The sequence below is a fragment of the Aristolochia californica genome, unplaced genomic scaffold (genome assembly GCF_029961685.1).
Source record: "Aristolochia californica isolate CCGP_79_NKW_82.1479 unplaced genomic scaffold, dmAriCali1.0.hap1 SCAF_13, whole genome shotgun sequence".
NCBI classification, from domain to species: Eukaryota; Viridiplantae; Streptophyta; class Magnoliopsida; order Piperales; family Aristolochiaceae; genus Aristolochia; species Aristolochia californica.
Window position 1 is genome coordinate 3,218,242 of NW_027181804.1, and position 22,388 is coordinate 3,240,629.

At 35.9% G+C, this 22,388-nt stretch overlaps 4 protein-coding genes and 1 pseudogene across 4 annotated transcripts; all 5 read right to left on the reverse strand.

The window, feature by feature from the left end:
- Positions 1–870: 870 nt before the first annotated feature.
- On the reverse strand, positions 871–1,431 carry LOC137948506 (putative invertase inhibitor). Its single transcript, XM_068794591.1, has one exon. The coding sequence runs from the start codon at positions 1,429–1,431 to the stop codon at positions 871–873; it is 561 nt and encodes a 186-aa protein (XP_068650692.1).
- Positions 1,432–6,159: 4,728 nt separating this feature from the next.
- On the reverse strand, positions 6,160–6,720 carry LOC137948507 (putative invertase inhibitor). Its single transcript, XM_068794592.1, has one exon. It carries the CDS (start codon positions 6,718–6,720, stop codon positions 6,160–6,162), a length of 561 nt encoding a protein of 186 aa, XP_068650693.1.
- A 3,473-nt stretch (positions 6,721–10,193) lies between these two features.
- LOC137948508 (putative invertase inhibitor) lies at positions 10,194–10,754 on the reverse strand. The gene has a single exon (XM_068794593.1). The coding sequence runs from the start codon at positions 10,752–10,754 to the stop codon at positions 10,194–10,196; it is 561 nt and encodes a 186-aa protein (XP_068650694.1).
- A 4,668-nt stretch (positions 10,755–15,422) lies between these two features.
- LOC137948682 (PRA1 family protein F2-like) lies at positions 15,423–16,834 on the reverse strand. The gene has a single exon (XM_068794809.1). The coding sequence runs from the start codon at positions 16,561–16,563 to the stop codon at positions 15,973–15,975; it is 591 nt and encodes a 196-aa protein (XP_068650910.1). The 5' UTR covers positions 16,564–16,834; the 3' UTR covers positions 15,423–15,972.
- A 642-nt stretch (positions 16,835–17,476) lies between these two features.
- On the reverse strand, positions 17,477–19,178 carry LOC137948510 (DNA-directed RNA polymerase V subunit 7-like; annotated as a pseudogene).
- Between the last annotated feature and the right edge of the window lie 3,210 nt (positions 19,179–22,388).

Below are 22,388 nucleotides of genomic sequence, written 5' to 3' on the forward strand. Positions count from 1 at the left end.
GATTGAAAACCTATTCCTCTCCCATGAACTTGACCTCAACCAAGGCCCACCCGTCACAAGTTTTTGCACAGACATGTTTCAAGTAATGTTCATTGGGTTTATCTCTTTGCCTCATCCTTGCTCCACAAAGTATGGGGAAAAACCTATTCCCGCAAAAATCAAGTCAAGCCAAGTTGAGTTCTTCGTTTAACCCTTCCTATACCCACTACTAGTCGAGGATGGTAAATTTTGAAAAATAAATTAGATTAGAATATTCTTTTTTTCAAATACTTTTTAAAAATATTAAATATTTTATTTTTCTAAATATGTTTTCAAAATAAAGTTGAAATCTGGAGGTGGAAAATTTTGACCTACTCTGAATAAGAAATTAGTCTAATAATTTACTTAATTTCTTAAATAACTATTGCAAATAAGAATAATTACAAATATTTATATCATGTATCATTACATTTATTTTAAAGTTTCTTATCTATTTTTTTTTCATACCTTGATTTTAAAGTTTTATGGTTTTTTCTTCTTTCTTGTAGTATCTAGGCTAAGTTGGAACTTCATAAATGTACTTTTTTTTTCTTTAAAAAAAGGTTAGTTTAAACTTAGTAGGATCATCTAAACAGAACTCGTTCTTCCAAAGAGTAATGAATCACATCTAAGGGACCTATCAAAGATACTATGAACTTAGGACATGTAACCATGGCAGGATAAACGTTTGAACAATAACAACAGTGAAATTACACTTCACTTCTTCCCAATAATTTTTTTATGAACTGCAGCTTAATTTATCCAGACGGCATAAAAAATAGGAGATTGCTCCATCCAACAAGATAGACAAAGCAATGGCACATCAAGAACGCAGAAGAAGAGATCAAATTATCAATGTTTCAAGTGTTTGGTAGCAAAATGGTGCAAGGTCTGAGCAATGGTGACGAGCTGACGGAGATTGTTGTTCTCATCAGCCAATAGAGACCCATTTCCCTTCTCAAACGCTTTCTCGCACTGTGCTGCCCCATCCAATACAGTCCCCAGCTTGGCTCCATCGTACTTTTTCACCGCAAAGGCCTGGGCGGTTTCCTGCAAAGAGGAAACGGCAGAGGTGTAGGCATTGAGGCAGGTATTCAATTGGTCCTTGGTCAAGTCTTCACAAGCTACAGAGTTCAACTTCTTGATGAGACCACTTGTGCTTGAAACATTTTGCAGAGCCAAATCAGTGGTGATCTTCAATAGTCCTGCGATCTCTGTAGTGTAGCTCTCTGGAACAGTTTGGAGGGAGGTGACACAGAAGTCGAGCTTGATAGCGGGGTTGAACCGGGTGGCTCTCTGACAAATTTTGTTGATGTAGGAGATGCCATGGGCATTTGCAACTTGAGGAGTTTGGACAAAGACGAAGACAAGGCAGAGGAGAGGCAACATAGAAACGAGAGACTTGGCTGCCATTTTACTTTTTAATCTTTTATTCTTGGTTCTGATCGGATATGATCTTTGTAACTTGTCTATATATATAGTGCTTCCTACCGAGAAAAAAACCATTGACAAGCTATGTTTGGAAAGGTTGAAGAAGGGAGAACCCTTTGGATTTGGCTGGATGATTGTTAGAAAATCACGGTCTAAAACGTTCCATAGCTGATAATTGACATTTGTTCTATTTTTATTATTGATCCGGAACCACAAGAAAACATAGAGAAGCGGTAGTTACTGCATGTTTTTAAGGTATTGCATTACAAAAAGTCAACAATCGATCATGTAACCTTATTTTCAATCTTAATTCCAAACAATATGTCTCAATATTAGTAATGAATCGGTGGAGGTCAAGCTCCGCACATGTGATGTCGATGCCTCACATCAACCATAATCGCTCTCAAGAAGGTCTTCTGTAGTTTATCTTAATCATGTCAGATTAAGATGAGATATACAGGTCCATAAATTAGCATTAGGGTTTCTCGTTAAATGAAAATCATTCAAGATTGTATGGAATTTACTAGTCCATGGAGAGAATGAATGAGACAAGCCTCCCCACAAATCGTAAATCTCCACACAAAATAATATGCAAATGTCTTTTTTACACGCCTTGTACAGTTATCTTATGCAAGGAAAGACTGACTGAGGATCATCGTTAAATTTTTGTACTAGGTTTATTTTGTTGGTCTTTAGATTCTCGTTGCATGATTTTGATAATAGCAAGCAACTTAAAGTCTAATTATGTGTGTTAATTTTTTTTAATGAAGCCATAGTACAAAGAAAGTATCTTAGAAGAAATATTGTTTGAATAAGCTCAACAAGTAGATAAGCCTAAGTCAAAGAGGGTTGTCAAATGATGACGCTAATTAAACAACCTCACAAAATAGAGAAGATAGGCAGACAAAGAATGTTCAATCAAAGGCATCGTTCAAACGACAGTGCAACAACAAATGACAGTGCCAATATTTGAATGATGCGAAGAAATTGAAGGATATGTTGAGATGGCTTGTGCCCGATCAAAGATGAAATTTAAACACCATGGAGCAACAAAAGGTTCTACATGAGAATTTTGTTTGACCAAAGGCAATATTCGAACAATAAGAACAAATAGAAAGTTGGTGGAATAGTGATGTATTCAAACTTGCACACTATTTGAACAACAATTAACGCACAAAAATTCTATAGAAAAATGGATTTTCAAATAAGATCAACATTCAGTCAATCTCCCCTACATAAAAGGTCATTACACAACTTGAATGTTCGAGCTATCATGATGTTAAATGCATAGATGTGAAAATGGCCAGAGAGGAATATTTCAAGCATCTAATAAACCTACATAGGTCTTCAAATCTAGTAAGTGAGCTATCTATGAATCAGAAGGTTGACAGAAAAAAATTCAGTATCTACCCATCATTTTTTAGCGACATTTTGGTCATGGACAAAAGGTTGTTTTTTGTGTAAGATGTCTAGCTTTTGAAATATTCTACTTTTGTCTATTTAAGAAAATTTGACCAAAGTCTTCAAGACAAAAGTCATTGTATTGTTCCTAAAATCCTCCTAAGCTTCTATTCTTGTTCGCAGTGCCTTTGAAGTTACGATGGAGTGGTTTGCCTCTAGGTTTAAGTTGAGCTATATATATCTGTTCTCAAGATCATTAAATTGTCTCCTTCAAATAGATATATTTACCTTGCATAGTTGGCTTTAGTTATTGATTTTTGGCTTTCTTCACTAAAGTTTCATAGTAGTTCTTCAATTACATGACCTCTTAGTTGTTGTTATTTTTGTACAATCACCTAGGCTTATATGTATTTAATTTTGATAATTTCATTGTAGTATTAGTCTATCAAAGAGTCAAAGGTGAGTTATACTAGTATTTCAAGCAATGCTTGCATTAAAATTTTGATCAAATAGATTGGGTAAGCTGATTTGGAAGCTTAAAATGCCTCTTTTAGTTTTGGTAAGGGTACTTAATTAATGTTGACTATTAGTGCCAAGTATAAGATGGAGTTATAAATTAGCCCTTAAAGGTATTTTGTTGTAGATATCGTTGTGTTAAAGAACATAGTGAATTAACTTTGAAGTTCAAACACCTTGAGATTGGATTGATAACCTGAGTTTCGGTTGTGAACCACTATAAAATCTATAGAGCTTGTGATTGCTAACATTTTCAAACAACCACCTTAAGAAACTAGCATTTAAGATTGCAAACATTTTCAAACAACCACCCATATAATAATGAGGTATTACTGAAGGTGGGGTTGGGGCAAGATAAATGAGGGATCCATTTTGAGACAATCCACTTCAAACATGCATGTGGGCAACTTGATGGGGTGGAATAAAAAATTTGTGAAGGTTTGAGGCTGAGACTAGCTTTCTTGAGCTCAATCAAAAACAATTATTATTACTAGGAGTACTTCTGTCTATAGGGTAGGCCCAAACCTCAGAGTGACACTTCATATAGTTAAAAAATGTCTAGGCAAAGTTGTCAGTGTCACATGACTTTTGCACTTTTTTCAGTGTCTCCCATTTCAATTAGAACGTTGAGAGCCATCAAGCATGCCCCACACTAGAGTACTATCTACATGTTGGCTCTCCATTGGTCATTAAGAGGCTACAAACCAACCGTGTTTGTGGCTTATTTAATTCTAAATATAGTTATGTTTTTTTTTATGATATTTTTTTAATTTTCAAATGTTTTTACGTTTTACAATTTTAAATAATGTTAAGGTAAAGTTGGATGGACTAGTAGCCATCACGAGGGTGGGTTGAGGTGCGGGGTTCATGAGGATTGAGATGGTAGATTTTGGAATTAAGGCACAAATAGGATTGTAATCAAACAGATCATAGGGTTTTGTCAAACTAGTTCTTAAAGTGGGCTAGAAGTTTCAAAAAGTTGCCTTGAACTACTTCGATCAAGTTCTACCGTTAGGTATTGTTCGAATTCTAATTATCGTACATCATTTTCCTCTTCCTTCTATCCCTTGATCTCTTTCGATTGTATTGTAACTTACATCATGTTGCCTTATTTACAAGTTGATAATAATGATTTTATGTTGTTATTGATGGCCAAAAACTATGTTGCAAGTTCTATAACTCATGATAGCGAATAGGAAAGGGGCTTCAAACATTTTTTTCAGAAAAAAGTCGAACCCATACGATGGTTATGAGCCTTCCAGCATGAAGGATGAAAAAAGGAGTCAAACTCCAGTAATTGTGAGTTCTAAAATTAAAACCCGAGTTGAACCCTCATTAGGAGTTGCCATCTTCACCCATTTCCATTGGGGAAGGGATTGGAGCCATCACAAATGCCTCATGTGGAGACATAGTCATAGAAAGCTTTAGTTATCGTGAAATTGGATTTAAAAAAATAGAACTAAACCTATTCCACCCATAGCTAAGATTGGTGGGCTAATTTGAAACTTTTCCTCTTTACCAACTTAACAAGGTTTTTTAATGCCCTTTAGTTCAAAGTTTTACTCCTTAGAGCTATTGAATTGCTAGTAGATTCACCTTAAGATTATGTGTAATTTTTTATTGAAATCTAATATAACATCTGCATAATAAGAGGCTTCTTTGTATTTTAACTAGATAAGTATCTATTGCACTTGTAAACCAATTAAGATTTGTATAAGTTGATTGGGAGTTGCTAAAAATCTCTTAATTGGGTCAAGGTACATGTACCTAGTAACTGTTGGTTGTGAGTCCAATGTATTGGGCTGGTCCTTGGTGGGTTTTTAGATATGGATGTCGTTTTGGTGGATTTTTAGTCAAATGTTTTTATTCTAGGGCAAGGGCTACCTAAGAGTAGGCAATTTGAAATATGAATTGTGAATTACTATAAAAATTTGAGGTATAGTGGTGAATAATTGTATTTATTGCTTAAATTTACCTATTTGTTATTGTTTTGATGATAAACCAATTCAACATCCTTGCCCATTCTGCCGTTTTATAGCCTTGAGGTGTCTTCGAAGTGGTAGTCGAGTAAGAATACTCTTGAGACTAGTTTGAACTATAGGTTTAGTACCAAATACCACAATGACAGATAAATACAAAGACCACAATCAAAATATTTTTAAAAAAAAGTGAAAAAAAGATATTTTTCTAAATACATTTTACAATTAAAGTTGAAATTTGGTGGTGAAATTTTTTGACCAATTATGAATAAGAAATTACTCTAACAATTTAATTAATTTCTTAAATAAGTATTGAAAAAATGAATAGTCACAAATATGTATATCATATATCACCACATTTATTTAAATGTTTCTTATCTAAATTTTTTTCGTATCGTTATTTTTAAGTTTTCTCGTATTATTTTATTTCTTGTAGTATCTAGCCTAAGATGGATCTTCATAAATACTCTTTTATTTTTATCTTTAAAAAAATTTTAGTTTATAAGGATACAAACAAATTGAGTCTTTAAAACATGGTGGGATCATCGAAACAGAAGTCAGTTCTTCCAAAGAGAGATGAATCAGATCTAAGGGAAGTATCAAAGTCACTATGAACTAAGGACATGTAACCATGGCAGGATATGAGTTTGAACAGTAACAACAATGAAATTACTCTTCGCTTTTTCCCAATTATTTTTTTTATAAACTGGTGCTTAGTTTATCCAGATAAAATAAAAAAACAGGGTAAGGCTCCGTCCCAAGGAGATGGACAAAGCAATGGCACATCAAGAACGCAAAAGAAGATATCAAATTATCAATGTTTCGTGTGTTTGGTAGCAAAACGGTGCAAGGCCTGAGCAATGGTGATGAGCTGACGGAGATTGTTGTTCTCATCAGCCAATAGAGACCCATTTCCCTTCTCAAACGCTTTCTCGCACTGTGCTGCCCCATCCAAAACAGTCCCCAGCTTGGCTACATCGTACTTTTTCGCGGCAAAGGCCTGGGCGGTATCCTGCAAAGAGGAAACGGCAGAGGAGTAGGCATTGAGGCAGGTATTCAACTGGTCCTTGGTCAAGTCTTTGCAAGCTACAGAGTTCAACTTCTTGATGAGACCACTTGTGCTTGAAGCATTTTGCAGAGCCAAATCAGTGGTGATCTTCAATAGTCCTGCGATCTCTGTGGTGTAGCTCTCCGGAACGGTTTGGAGGGAGGTGACGCAGAAGTCGAGCTTGATAGCAGGGTTGAACCGGGTGGCTCTCTCACAGATTTTGTTGATGTAGGAGATGCCATGGGCATTTGCAACTTGAGGTGTTTGGACGGAGACGAAGACAAGGCAGAGGAGAGGCAGCACAGAAACGAGAGACTTGGCTGCCATTTTATTTTTTAATCTTTTTTTCCTGGGTTCTGATGGGATCTAATCTTTGTTACTTGTCTATATATATAGAGCTTCCTACCGAGAAAAAAAAAACCAGTAATAGGCTATGTTTGGATTTGGCTGGACGATTGTTAGAAAATCACGGTCTTAAACATTTCATAGCTGAGAATGGACGTTTGTTCTATTTTTGTTATTGATCTGGAACCACAAGAAAACATAGAGAGAGAGAGAGAGAGAGAGAGAGAGAGAGAGAGTATCTCTCAATATTGGTAGTGAATCGTTGGAGGTCCAAGCTGCCCACATGTGATGCCCATGCCTCGCATCAACCATAATCACTCACAAGGTGAGGCTCTTCTGAAGTTCACTTTAATCACTTCAGATTAGGATGAGATTTACTGGTCCATAAATTAGCATTAGTGTTTGTTGTTAAATTAGAATCATTCAAAACTGTATGGAATTTACTAGTCCATGGATTAAAATAAGACTTGTTCTATTTCTCTAACATGGACCTCCCCAAGTGAATGAGTACATTCATCATCTCTATGTGATTGAAAGAGACAAAAGCTTATGTTAGTTAATGGATAGAAAAATCCAAATTTTGAAATATAAATCATAATTCTCGACACAAAATAATATGCAAATGTCTTTTTAATTCACCTTGTGCAATTATCTTATGCAAGGAAAATCAGATTGTGACTCATCGCTAAGTAAATTGTTGTACTAGGTTCATTTTGTTGGTCTCAAGATTTTCATCACATGATTTTGATAATAACAAGCAACTTAAACTTTTATTATGTGTGTTAATTTTTTTAATGTAGCCATAGTACAAAGAAAGTGTCTTAGTAGAAATATTGTTCGATTAAGCTCCACAAGTGGATAAGCCTAAGTCAAAGAAGGTTGTCAAATGACGAAGCTAGTCAAACAAGCTAACAAAGTAGAAAAGATAGGTAGACAAAGAATGTTCAATTAGAGGCACCGTTCAAACAAGAGTGAAACAACAGATGGACCGGCTAAGAAGATGATTATTCAAATAGTGCAAACTTTTGAATGATGCAAAGAAATTGAAGGATAAATTGAGATGGTGTGTGCCCAATCAATGATGAAATTTGAACACCGTAGAGTAACAAAAGGTTCTACTTGAGATTGCTGTCTGACCAAAGGGAATATTCAAACAATTTGAACAAATAGAAAGTTGTTGGAAAAATGATGTATTCAAACTAGCACATTATTTGAACAATGATTAATGGATAAAACATTTTGCAGAAAAATGGATTTTCAAATGAGATCAACATTCAGACAATCCCTCCTACATAGAAGCTCATTACACAACTTAAATGTTCGAGCAATCATGATGTTTGAATGGTAGAAGGACAAATTGCTATAAAGGAATATTTCAAGCATCTAATAAGCCTCCATAGGTCTTCAAATCTTGTAAGTGAGCTATTGATGAATTAGAAGGTCAACAATGAAATTTCAAGTATTCTCCCATAATTTTTTAACAACATTTGATCATGGACAAAAGGTTATTTTTTGGGTAAAATGTATATCTTTTGGAATATTCTACTTTTGTCTATTTAAGAAATTTTGACCCAAGCCTTCAAGACAAAAGTCGTTGTATTGTTCCAAAAATCCTCTTAAGCTCCAATTCTTGTTCTCGCTACCCCGGAGGTTACAAAGGGGTGATTTGCCTCTAGGTTTAAGTTGAGCTATATACATCTGTTCTCAAGATCATCAAATCATCTCCTTCAATTAGGTTATTTATCATGTATATTTGGCTTGAGTCATTGATTTTTTGCTTTCTTCAATAAAGTTTCATCATAGTTCTTCAATTATTTGACCTCTTAGTTGTTGTTGTTTTGGTACATCACGCAGACTTAGATATATTTAATTTTGATCTTTTCATTGTAATATCAGCCTATCAAACAAGCAAACATGAGTTATACCATTAAAGCAAGCGATGCTTGCATTAAAATTTTGATCAATTAGATTGGGTAAGCTGATGAGAAGCTGAAAATGCCTCTATTGATCTCGATAAGGGTACCTAATTGATGTTGACCATAAGTCCCAAGTATAAGCTAGAGTTGTAAATTAGACCTTTGAGGTATTTTTTTGTAGATATTGCAGGGCTATAGAGCATCGTGAATTAACTTTGAGGTTCAAACACCTTGAGATTAGACAGATAACTTGAGTTTGGGTTGTGAACCACTATAAATTCAATAGAGCTTGTGACGTACTTGATTTGTTTAAGTTTATGTTTTGGCCGTTTAATAAGTGAAATTGAGTATTGTTTAATTAAGAAACTAGCATTTGAGATTGTTGACCTATTCAAACAACCTCCTCTCCTCGCCTGCCCGCCGTTGTAATAGTGAGGTATGACTGAAGGTGGGGTTGAGGCAAGATCAATGAGGAATCCATTTTGACACAATCAACTTTAAACATGCATGGGGGCAACTCATTGGGGCAGCATAAAAAATTTTATGAAGGTTTGAGGTTGAGACTAGCATTCTTCAGCTCAATAAAAAAAAGTTATTATTACTAGGAGTACTTTAGTCTATAGGGTTGGCCCTAACCTTTGAGTGGCACTACATACAGTAAAAAAACTATCTAGTGAAAGTGGTAAATGTCACATGAACTTTGCACTTTTTCATTATCTCCCATTTCAATTAGGAGGATGAGAGCCGTCAAGCATGCCCCACGCTAGGGTACTATCTACATATTGGCTCCTCATTGGTAATTAAGAGGCTACAAACAAACCGTGTTTGTAGCTTATTTAATTCTAAATATAGATATTTTTTTCTTTTTATGATTTTTTTTATTTTGACAAAATAAATCAGATTATAATGTTCTATTTTTCTAAATACTTTTTTAAAAAGTAAAAAAGATTATTTTTCTAAATACATTTTCAAAATAAAGTTGGAATTTGAGGTGGGAAATTTAACCAATTATGAAGAAGAAATTACTCTAATCATTTACTTAATTTCATAAATAAATATTGCAAATAAGAATAGTTACAAATATTTATAGCATGTATCATCACATTTATTTTAATGTTTCTTATCAAAAAACAAATTCATATCGTGATTTTTAAGTTTCCTGGTAATATTTTTTTCTTGTAGTATCTAGGCTAAGATGGAACTTCATAAATGTTCTTTTTTTTAATGTTTAAAATACGGTTTAGTTTATACGAAAATAAACAAATTGAGTCTTTAAAACTTGGTAGGATCATCTAAACAGAACTCGTTCTTCCAAAGAAAGATGAATCATTTCTAAGGGAGCTATAAGTCACTATGAACTAAGGATATGTAGAGTTTGAACACTTACAAAAGTGAAATTATTCTTCACTTATTCCCAATTTTTTTTTTATGAACTGCAGCTCCAATTATCCAGACAACATAAAAAACAGGAGATGGCTCCGTCCAAGGAGATGGACAAAGCAATGACACATCATGAACGCAGAAGAAGAGATCAAACTATCAATGTTTCGTGTGTTTGGTAGCAAAACGGTGCAAGGCCTGAGCAATGGTGACGAGTTGACGGAGATTGTTGTTCTCATCAGCCAACAGAGACCCATTTCCCTTCTCAAATGCCTTCTCGCACTGTGCTGCCCCATCCAATACAGTCCCTAGCTTGGCTTCGTCATACTTTTTCGCAGCAAAAGCCTGGGTGGTTTCCTGCAAAGAGGAAACAACAATTGTGTAGGCGTTGAGGCAGGTATTCAACTGGTCCTTGGTCAAGTCTTCGCAAGCTACAGAGTTCATCTTCTTGATGAGACCACTTATGCTTGAAGCATTTTGCAAAGCCAAATCGGTGGTGATCTTCAATAGTCCTCTGATCTCTGTAGTGTAGCTCTCCGGAACGATTTGGAGGGAGGTGACGCAGAAGTCTAGCTTGATAGTGGGGTTGAACCGGGTGGCTCTCTGACAGATTTTGTTGATGTAGGAGATGCCATGGGCATTTGCAACTTGAGGAGTTTGGATTGAGACGAAGACAAGGCAAAGGAGAGGCAGCACAGAAACGAGAGACTTGGCTGCCATTTTATTTTTTAATCTTTTTTTCTGGGTTCTGATGGGATCTGATCATTGTAACTTGTCTATATATATAGTGCTTCCTGCCGAGAAAAAAAACAGTAATAGGCTATGTTTGGACTTGGCTGGACGATTGTTAGAAAATCACGGTCTAAAATGTTTCATAGCTAAGAATGGACGTTTGTTCTATTTTTGTTATTGATCTGGAACCATAGAGAGAGAGAGAGAGAGAGAGAGAGAGAGAGAGAGAGAGAGAGAGAGACTAGTAACTTTTACAAGCCAACAATCGATCATGTAACCTTATTTTCAATCTTAATTCCAAACTATATATCTCAATATTAGTGGTGAATTGGTGGAGGTGCGGGGTTCATGAGGATTGAGATGGTAGATTTTGGAATTATAGCACAAATAGGATTGGAATCCAATAGATCACAGGGTTTTGTCAAACTAGTTCTTAAAGTGAGCTAGAAATTTCTAAAAATTGCCCTGAACTAGTTCAATCCAGTTCGACCGTTAGGTATTATTCGAATTCTACTTATCCTACCACCTTTTCCTCTTCTTTCAGTCCCTTGATCTCTTTCTTTTGAAACTTACACCATGTTGTCTTATTTACATTTATGATGAAATTAATGGCTAAAAAATATGTTGTGAGTTCTATAACTCATGATAGTGAATCGGAAAGTGTTTTCTATGTAGGGTTGAAAACCCATCCCCATCCCATGACCTTTACCTAAAATTTGACTTATAACAACTAATCATGGATTTAGAAATCGAACCTCATTCCTGTTGAAGTTGAAGTTCAAGATATCTCTAAGAACCTCAATTGTGATGATAACAAATTCAGTAATTTAACATTGGCCTATGAGTTAATTATTTGCAAAAAAGAAAGGAACTTCAAACATTTTTCATAAAAGAGTCGAACCCATACAATGGCTTCAAGTCATCCAGCATTAAGGAAGAAAACAGGAGTTGAACCCCAGTAATTGTGAGTTCTAAAATTAAAAAAGGAGTTGAACCCTCATCAGTTGTCATCTTCACCCATTTAAGTTGAGGAGAGAGATTTGAGCCATTACAGGTGCCATATGCGGAGGCATAGTTATAGAAAGCTTTAGTTATTTAGTAGTTCAATCTAAAAAACCAAATTGAACCAATACTTCAACCTTTTTGGGTCCATTAGCATCATCTAATGTTGTTGGAGGTATTTGCTCTTTCTTTAAGTCTATTAAGTTGGTTATTATACATTAATATGCTCCATTGCAAAGTCTTGGACTTCTCTGCTATAACTTGCAGTTATACTAAATTCATCACAATATTCTTCTTATTTATTTTTATAGTTTTAAATGTAGTTTAAAACTCGAGCTCATACTCGGTTAAAAAATTTGGGCTTGAATTCGATTCCAATTTTAGACTTAAGGCTAAACTCGAGTTCAAAATATTTAGATCAAGCCAAACTCAAACATATACAGGTTCGAACTTGGCTTAACTCGATGCTACCTTTAATTGCTGGGGTTACTAACAAACTGCATATATTAGCCAAGGTGAGAGGACCCAACTTTTCTAAATGTAGTTTTCTAGAATCTGATGAATGTTTATTCGGTTATGGAGTAACAACTTAGAAAACAACTTCTATTATTTCAAAAAAAGCAAAAGTTCTTTATGATTTACCATTGGTAACGTAACATTTTTAATCTGCATTCAGAATGATCCATGTGGTCCCAATATTGAACTATACATCACATATGGTGTTAGTCTTTTTTTTTTACATATGGTCATTCTTTTTTTCTCTAGAAAGATTGAAATTGACTAATTAGAGCATATTAACTCTATTAGAGTGACAAAAATCAGTTATAAATGATCCATCCAACAGAACTATGGTGGTCGCTGCTGCCAGTAAGGGATTCGGAGAAGGGTAGCCACCTCATGGACAACAGCAACCTCTGCCAGCTAGTGCTCAGGCCTTACACTATTTTCTACAAAACATGGTCGATAAGATCTTGTTCCATCTTCTGTTCTGTCTGGTCTGGTCTCTGAGTTGTCTTCTTCGTTTTTTTTCGTTGATTAAATCAAGTTGATACTCTATCAAAAGCTAAAACAACAAAAACTACTCTTCAAAGTTTTTTCTTTGCTCACAACTGTGCAGAAAGTGTAAACAGCACCACCATCAAAGACTCCGCTATCCATTTCCAATCCATAATAACACTTGCGTTTTTGTCGAGTTCTTAGTCAAATGGAGTGAATGGTATGCTATGAGTTACTGATGAGAAAGAAAGAAAAGAAATATTCACTCATTCAACCACTTTTTTAAGTTTTAACAATCTCTTTATCTCAAAATTTACTATATTAGTTCTATGTATCAACTAGATTCTTACTAGAAAACCCTACACAGCATATAAAAAACTGGAATAATTTCACAAATCTCTGAAGCAAAACAAGGTCTAGCGGTGAATCTATAGCACCACGATATGGTCCTGATAAGGCAGCCTGGACAAGAAGATTTTCTTCCTCCCAACTACAGAGAAAAGGCTCTAAGGAGGGAGAGAATCCCACTACTTTGCACTGAAAGAAAGAAAGAAAGTAAAAAAAGAGAGAGAAGAAGAAGAAGAAGAAGAAGAAAGAAAGAAAGAAAAACTGTCCCTTTTTGAAGCTCCGTATACATGTATGCTATGAGAAAAAAGAATTTCATTGAACCATTGGAAATGGTTGCAAGGTCTGCGTTGAAGCAATCTAAAAACATAACTTCAGCAAGACATGTTCAGTTTTAGATTATTGAAACATGCAGTGAAGGCTTTGTCATATAACAATTAAGTAAAGGCTTGTCATGTAGCATCCAATCCTTGAAGTTCCATGGGTGGATTCCAGTTTTCTAACCCAGAAATAAATAAAAAGAGAAAATTCAAGAATGACAACTTCAAACTGAAAAGCAACAATCTGGACTATGGACACAACTCAGGTTGCCTTCAAAAACAAAAAAAAAAAAAAAAAGAGAAAACTCAAGAATGGCAACCTAGACAATGAATGCAACTCATGCCTCTGATTCTAAGTCTCAACAATAAGGACAGAAAATACTACCCAGTAGAAACCAACATGACAGCATAACTGTCACCATGCAGACTTAAGCAACCTCAGACATGTTCCTCAAAGATATAAATGAAAAAGTGAGAAATTATTCCATCTCAAGCTTACTTAATGTCGGTCACCATGAAGGACTGATTACCTATTGATTAAGTATACACAATTCTAAAAGTAGATTCTTTCACTCTTTTATTGGTGACAAGCAGCTGACTTACAAGGATCAGCTAGATCTGCTAATTAAATCATTTGGTTGTTATGAGGGAAGGAAATCATTTGGGTTGACCGAGGAGGTATGTGGGTTCTGTTTTTTGGGTTGATGTATCTCGTTTGTTGTCAGGGTTTTTTCTTGCTTGTCCAGTTGTAAGTTTCCTTTTTGTAGTCTGTTTAGCTCTTCCCAGTTCTGAGGAGCTGCCATACTACATTCCTCTCCTCTTAATATCAACCTCATTATAACACAAAAAACTGACTCACAGTCACCCATCAGAAACAAATTCCCCAGGTTGTGATTTAACACATCCTTCAAGTTTCACGAGGTTCACAGTGTCTTTACAGTTCTAAACTGTACTTCCATAGAAGAAAATTCCATAAAGAAACCAAAGGAAGATAAGTAGAACATAGAAGCAGGAGATATCAGTAGAAGAAGAACCTCACACTCTCAACAGCTTCTTGAAGAAATCAATCCAAGGGGCACTGCCTCTCACGTCTGCCCGAGTATCACAAAAATTAAACTCAATTTCTTGCAGCATCTAAAGTTAGCCAAAAAACCAGTAGAGTTGTGCAAAGCAGAAATATGAGACCAAGTTCACAAGAAAAAGTTGACAAAGAAGGGGTTCTCATATGAAATAAGGTACTTGCAATAAATGTGATCACAGCAATAGAAATCAATGGTTTACTCCAGTTTTGATGAACTGAAAACCAGTTTCTAATCCCATTACGACATTGACAGAATTACTTCAGGTTATTATTTTTCTTTTTCTCTTTTTTATTGGGGAAAAGGCAAGGAATTCCATCAGCACAGAGAAAAATATCTGGTTATAGTTGCTAATCCAGACGAAGACTGATTAAAAGGAAAAAAGTTATAATCAGGGTTTTCCAACTTGGACTTGGGATTCGACTTGGACACATGAAAATTCGATCTGACTCGAGTCATGAGTTGACTTGGTGACTCAGAAAACCATGGTAGTATGGTTATAGTTGCTAATCCAGACAAAGACTGATTAAAAGAAAAAAGTTATAATCAGGGTTTTCCAACTGGACACATGAAAATCCGATCTGACTTGAGTCATGAGTCGACTAGTAATACTGGCATAGAAACAAATTTGTGAGAGAAAAGATACTTTCAGCCATAATCCCACATGAAGACAAAATGCTGGCTGAAACAATCAATTAACAAAAGAAAATTTTAGACCATTCACATAAAAAAGGTACTCTGAATTCAGAAACAAGCTTGTCAAATGGCATGCGATTCTACAAAAGAGTAAGCTCAATCACAAATACCAATCTACAACATAATTACATAAAATGTGTTTTCAAGATGAAGTACCTTGATAACTACTCCATGCACGAGCAAAAGATTAGTCATCACAACACGGAAACACATCATAAGATCAAACAGTACCCTTCCGACAGGGCAAAGCCGACTCCATAAATCTCTTTAAGTTTCAGCACAAAGTTTATAATTCAACATTGAGAAACCAACTTCACAACTAGATTCCAATCTACAGAATTAAATTATGGCCAACAAAGATCACAGCCTTCAAAAACAAATCCAAGAACATCAACTGCAGGGTAAAAAAACAAAGTTTACAAGGATTCAAATTGGATATTGGACTTTGCTTCTTCTTTCCTTCTTCTTTCCCTTTTTATCATCTATAACAGAAAGATGGGAGGAAAAAAAAAAGGATGCAGATACAAAATGGAATACTTCAACAACAATTCAAAAGAAATCCAAAGAGAAAACCCAGCAGAGAACACCCCAGCTAGTCAAACCTTTTAAAATCGGGAAGTAAACCTGTGATCCCTATCGTAATAAAAAGATGCAATCCAAGTGGTTTCCTGAAAAGCTCTTCTCAAAATGAATCGTTATAAGTCCTTCAAAGATGGTACTCCGAAAACACAATCAGCAAATCAGTCCAGCCACATACAAGTACATTTATCACACCCGGCTATAACCTTGGCGAACGGGACTCCCTACAACAGACAACAATCCACCTTCCGCAGCCTCCGTCTCATCAAGAAACTGATCTTCCGTGATTCTAAAAGCCGCGTGCAACCCAATAAGCACCGCCGCGATTATCAGCGAAATTAACACGTTCAACCCGACATGAGTGGGCACAATAGCTACAATGGTAATCACGCCTAGCACGGCTAGAACCACACGGTCGTCAACGGTTCGATTAAAAACAACTAGAGGCTGGTCGCGAAAAAAGTAGAGGAAGAACCAGGCAACGAAGACGGCTAAGAAGACGATCATGGATATCGGGTGCCACAAGAGGCTGAGAAACAGGATAAGCAATGCGATTAGAGTGTAATTGACACGAAAGTGGGCGAGGTTTCGCCGGATGCGTACAAGGGCCTCGCCATAGGAGTAGGGGCGACCGAAGGCTGTTGGGTTCGCGAGCTCGCGCCAAGGGCGGCGGGTGGCATAGAAGGATTTGACATTGGATTTGACCTGATGCGCCCATGATGGAGATCCAGTTGAGACGGTGGAGGGCCCCGGACCAGCCGGAATCGCACCGTAACTCATCGCCGGTGGCGACAATAGAGACGATAACCGAGCGAAACCCTAGAGTGTTTTCAGGGGAGGGCGCGTTTCGCTGTTTCAGTCCGTTTTCCAGAAAGAGCTTTTCGCCTTCCCCCCGTGAAAGAAAGGAAACCGAAACAGCGTAGGCAGTGTGAATACTGAAGAGTGAAACGAGGGGAGAGAGCAGCAGATGCAGGACAGCTACCATTCACGAAGAGAATCATCATATACCCTTGCTAATAATTTTAACTACTAAAAGACCTTCCAGGATTATGTTATCGGCACCGTTGATCTTGTCGCTCTGATACAACACTCCACCTTTCATGATCACCAATAAGCTTCTACATTGCCTTAAACATAGACCCAAATCACCAATAAACATCCCCAGAGTTCCCAGGATCCTGGGCGCATAATCTCCAAAAGAAAAGCTACAATCGGAAGCATTTATATTTGTTCCCCGGTGTTCTTGGGAAGTAAAATGTAGGCCGCTTGATAGCCACCATTGACACTGTACCACATATAGGTTTCCCAGTAACTAATAATGCAAACTTTTGTTCTTGGAAAAGAATAGTGCAGAAAGTGGGACTCAAAGATCAAAATAATATTGAAATGTGATGCATAATAGATATAGAATGTTATAGAACCAGATATTCCCCAGTTAAATCGGATTTAATCTGCCAGGCACAGCTCACACAAAGCACGGCAGGTGGTTCAGCTTGAAATGGCGGAAAATCAGAAGAAACGAAAAAAAATCGGAATGGCGAGAACTGTGCTAAGGTATAGCTTGAATTTCTTATAAACATTCACATGTTAACATGAAGTGTATATATGCATACATCAACACTTGAGAGAACAGAAAGCTAGAACAACTCCAAGATAAGAAATCAGATAAATCACATAACTGGTCTTAATTTTAAAGCTCGTCAAAATTTCTTATAAACATTGACAAGTTAACAAGAAGGGTATATAAAACTAAAAACAACTCCAAGATTGGAGATCAGATCACATAACTTGTTTTAATTACACAAGTCCAAAAATATCAAAAGAACACCTGGAAAACAAACCGGATTCACGGATTGCTGGCCAATGTTCCCAACGCCTGGAAATGCCTATCAGTTACTACCAACTTCAGTCCAAGTGCCTTGAAACGAACCACCCCACCCCATACTTCGCAATCTTTAAAGGTTTATCACTAAGGAAGATGGGATCCTCCCCCGTGACATAATGGTAATCTGGCATTGCTTGTGCAGCCACAAAAATGATGACAATTGGACCTCAACTCAAAAAGAATCCCATGTTTCAGGATTTTTTGCACCATGCCTACTAGGATTTCACCTTTGAAAGGTTTAAAGGTTCACAGGGAAAAGCACCTCACCTGTGAACTCTCTCACTTTTCCCAGTCCAATGAACTTCAAGTTTATGACGACAAGGAAGTAACCATGTTCCTTGGTGGCTTCTTGTTGAAAATATCAGATAGAAGGTGCAAAATCGCTGATGACTGCAGCTTTAAGTGTTCACCATGTAGTGTTCAGTAGGGATAAGCACATTTCCTGAAATCTCTGCCTCCAGATGCATGATCAGATCAAATTTCTGCTAGAACACAAAAAGTTAGCAAAAGCAATTATCAAAAGTTTAGAACAACTGAGAAAGGAATGCTCTAAATATAATAAAAATGGGGAGGCTTCGGCCCTTTTGTCATTGGGTCAAGGTAGTAATAGAAACAGACGCTTAGATAACATAGTGTAGTTGTAGTTTATGTACTAGCTAGATAAAGCAAACTGTAATTTCCATAAACGAATCAAGGGAACAAAATCTAGGGTTTGCAGCCGAAGAGGAAAACGAGCAGAATGTGGAAATAGCATAATCTATCAGTGCGTAGTGAGAAATAATGACAAGAATGCCCCTGAGGTTTTTTTGCATCTACCATCCAATGTGGCGTATCTGATTCTCTCTGGAGAACATTTCCTTTCTGTGACTGTCATGGTTTTACAGCTGAACCACGTTCAATCCTGTCTCCATTCTTAATTTACATTGATTCATTCATTGCCTAATCATCACATGCATAAATACACCTCCTGTGTAACAGGGTTATCTACAGTATCATCAACATTGGATGGACACCCCAAAGATTTAGTAGTTAAGACAGCCTAAACAATGAAATCATTATGCCACAATCAGTAAAATAGAGAGAAGTAATGCCCCAGAAGATCAGGAGCTTGTGCGTTTATACACAACTTCAATTCATAGGCTGTGCAGAGTAGAATGCAAATGTTAGTATCACAGGTCTCCTATGATCAAAACCAATAAAGAACTCTTTTAAACTTCAGTCACAACCCAACAAGGAACGGGAAATCATTCTGAATCGACAATCCCCTCAATTAGAAGCCACATTTTCTTGTATCTCACCCAACTAGAACTCATTCAGAAATCAGAACTACTATCACCTATTCGCTTTCCATCTTCCACCGTTCACACTCAAGTTTAAACCCTATAAACATGAAAACACATTTTTTGTAAGGCCTCACAAAAACAAGTGGCCAGATAAGTTGGAAGGTCTTAAAATAAAAAGATTTGAATACCTGATAGACTTCCCTAGCAGACAAGCTCCACACAGTCATTTTTCCAGAACAAAAGAGATGGTTTTCCGTATGGTACAATGTGGGACCCACCATGGTACACGAGCTGGTGGGACCCACCATGAGGAAGTGGGATGCCAAGAAGAGTCCTCACCCAAGCTAGCACGAGTTAAGAAGATAAGAAGCACAAGCTGAAATGAGTTAGAAGACTTGAAGATCAAGTGGGACCCACAAAGATACCACGAACTGGAATCTTATCAATATGAGCTGGAAGATCATGTGGGACCCACAAGGATAAGGACACGAGCTGGCCTCCTCCCTTACGTCCATGTTATTGAAGAAGAGTTATAGTTCAACTTATATTAGAACTCTATTAGATTGTGTTATCCTTTCATGATGGACTTATCTTAGAGAGTTAGAGTTGGAATGTAATTAGGAGATTTAAAGGTTAATTGTATAAGGACTTTATCACTTCCTCTCTACCCAAGAGCCTTCTTCCCCTTTTCTCCTTTTTCTTTCTCTCTTCCCTTGCTCGGAATATTGGAAAAGGGATCCTAAATTCAACATGGTATCAGAGCATTAAATTTACAATCCCTAAATCAAAAGGAATGTTCTAAGAAGATATGATCAATACCACTCATAGAAGGCTCCTTGTGAAAGAAGATCAAAAAGCATGAGATAAGTTCCTTCATTATTTTTTTTATTACTTCAAGTTACTGGTTTCTAGATTTAGAAGATGATTTAAAGATGAGTATGTGAATGTTTTTCATCTTATGAGATTGAGGATATGAATGCCTCTCAATCTAAAAGAAGTTATCAAAACAGTTTTATCGGTTTGGAATTTCTGTTAACTGAGACCAATCCATTATCAGATTGTTGAAAAAAAAAATTTGTGGGAACAAGATTCCCCTGATATAGAAGATTGATATTGAGTCTATTATGAGTGGTTATTTACTCAGAATAATGATTGTTTAGCATCAATGCTAAATTTCTCCATGCACCAAGTTGTTTGAAGAATACTACTTGGATATTTTTATTAGAATTTTTTGGAGAATTATTTTCGTTGAAGTGCCTATTATGGCTAAAGAAAATGTGAGTAAAGGTGGTATACTCAGAATTACCACAATACCCTTACGAAGGGTATCAAATTTTATGAGTTGGTCCACATCGATTCGAAGGTTTCTTATAACAAATGACCTAATTGGTCATCTCACCAACCGTGGACCACCAATTAATCAAGAAGACATTTTTTATAACAAATGGTTAAAAAATGATACAATTGTGATTAGTTGGTTAATCAAAAGCATGGAAAAATTGTGGAAAGAATGCACTTATTGTGGGAGATATGGCAACACAAACGATACATGCTATTACAAGGAAAAGAGTTACTATGGAAAAAATGGTCACTATAGAGAAATATGTTATAATGCCAACGACAACTCAGACTTGACAAAGGCTAATCAAGCGTTAGTGGGTGATACAAAGGAGGATCAGTCCACAAAATCAATTGAAAAGAAAAAATTTATTGAAGAAGAATATGAGTTGTTTTAGAAAATGATGGGTTCTTCTCCAAGTTCCTCATTAAATACCGCTACCACCACTGCTTCAGGTATGCTATCTCCCTCATCTTCATCTTGGATAATTGACTCATCTTCTCCAAGTTCCTCATTAAATACCGCTACCCCATATTGATTTTGCACGTGCAAGATCATAAAGTGAAAAAAATAAAATCCTTAAACTTTCCTTCTTCATGGCTCTTGAAGAAATTGAAAATACATTTTAGTAGAAATAAGTTTCTAGGGACTATTAGTGTCTCATTTTTTTTAAACATTTTTCTAATTGAAAATTCTTATTAAAAAATCATATAATTTTCTAAGTAAGATTTTCCTGCCAAGATGGGCTAGAAAACCGTATATAAAATTTTTGAATAAGTATTTGACAATTGATGTTGTAATACTTTTAGCATGAGGCAATTTTCATTGCAATTTTGTGTTTGACATTTTATTTGATTAAAAATTTATCGACAAATATAGTAATATATTAGATGGATTATTAATTTTTATTTATTTCCCTAGAAGAGGCAATAAGAGGTCCATGTAACTTTCCTAAGAAAAATTTAAAATGTTTCTTGTAATTTTCTAATAAGTCACTAATAGTAATAGAATTTTATTTAAAGGTTATTTTGGAAATATGTATCATAGGAAAAACATTTCTAGTTTTTCCTAGAATATAAATTTTCAACCAGAGGCACTAAGGAGGCCATAGTAAATTTATGGCCAGATTCAAAAATTACAAAACAAGCTAGACCATTTGGAGTAAAAAAGATTAATATTGGTGTGTTTTAATCTATTATTGAAATTCAATCTTGAACCTCGCCTATCATTCTTTTTTTAACATGTATGCATAATTTTATATATAATTTATTTGACATATATTTTATATAGAGTATTAAATGTAAGTTAAGCTAGAACTTTGCTAGAGCTCAAGTTTGAAATATTTAAATCAAGCTCAGCTTGAACAAGTTTCAGACTAAGCTAGATTCGATACCACCCTTATGCCCAATTTTAAGTAGAGGTCATTCCCAATTTTATGTAAAATGTATGCATAATTTTATATACAATTTATTTGACCTGTATTTTTTGAAAAGTTTTAAATTTATGTTGGAGCACGAACTCGAGACATGTAGTTTTTGAAAAGTTTTAAATGAATGTTGAAGCTCGAGCTCCGCTTGAATTCGGTTAAAATTATTAGGCTCGAACTCGATAACAATTTTAGGCTCGAGCTCGAGTTCGAAATATTTAAATAAAGCTCGGCTCAAACATAGACAGGTTCGGACTCGGCTCGGCTCGATGTCACCCTTAGTCACCATGTACCACTAGAAAAGCAATACAGACAAAGGATCACTAATTGCTACAATGAAATAGAACAGTGATTAAGGCAAACTGGAATCGATATGTAAACTCATTATGGCCCAGATATACTAACAGAATATGGATGATATCAATCTCCATTGACAACATATACTTAATAGGAAACTAGGGAAAAACAGTTCTGAACCACTGCTACAGGTTACAAACAATTTGCTCCTGTGACTTTATCCCAAGACAGAAATTGTAGGTTAGCCGTAGGATATGAGCAGAAAAAAAGTTCTATACTGAAAGAGATGAAAAAGGAAAGTTTTCTTATGATTCTATCATCAATCTAGACTTCTCGAAAAAAATAGTGATAATGGAGCTGCAGAGAACGCTGCTC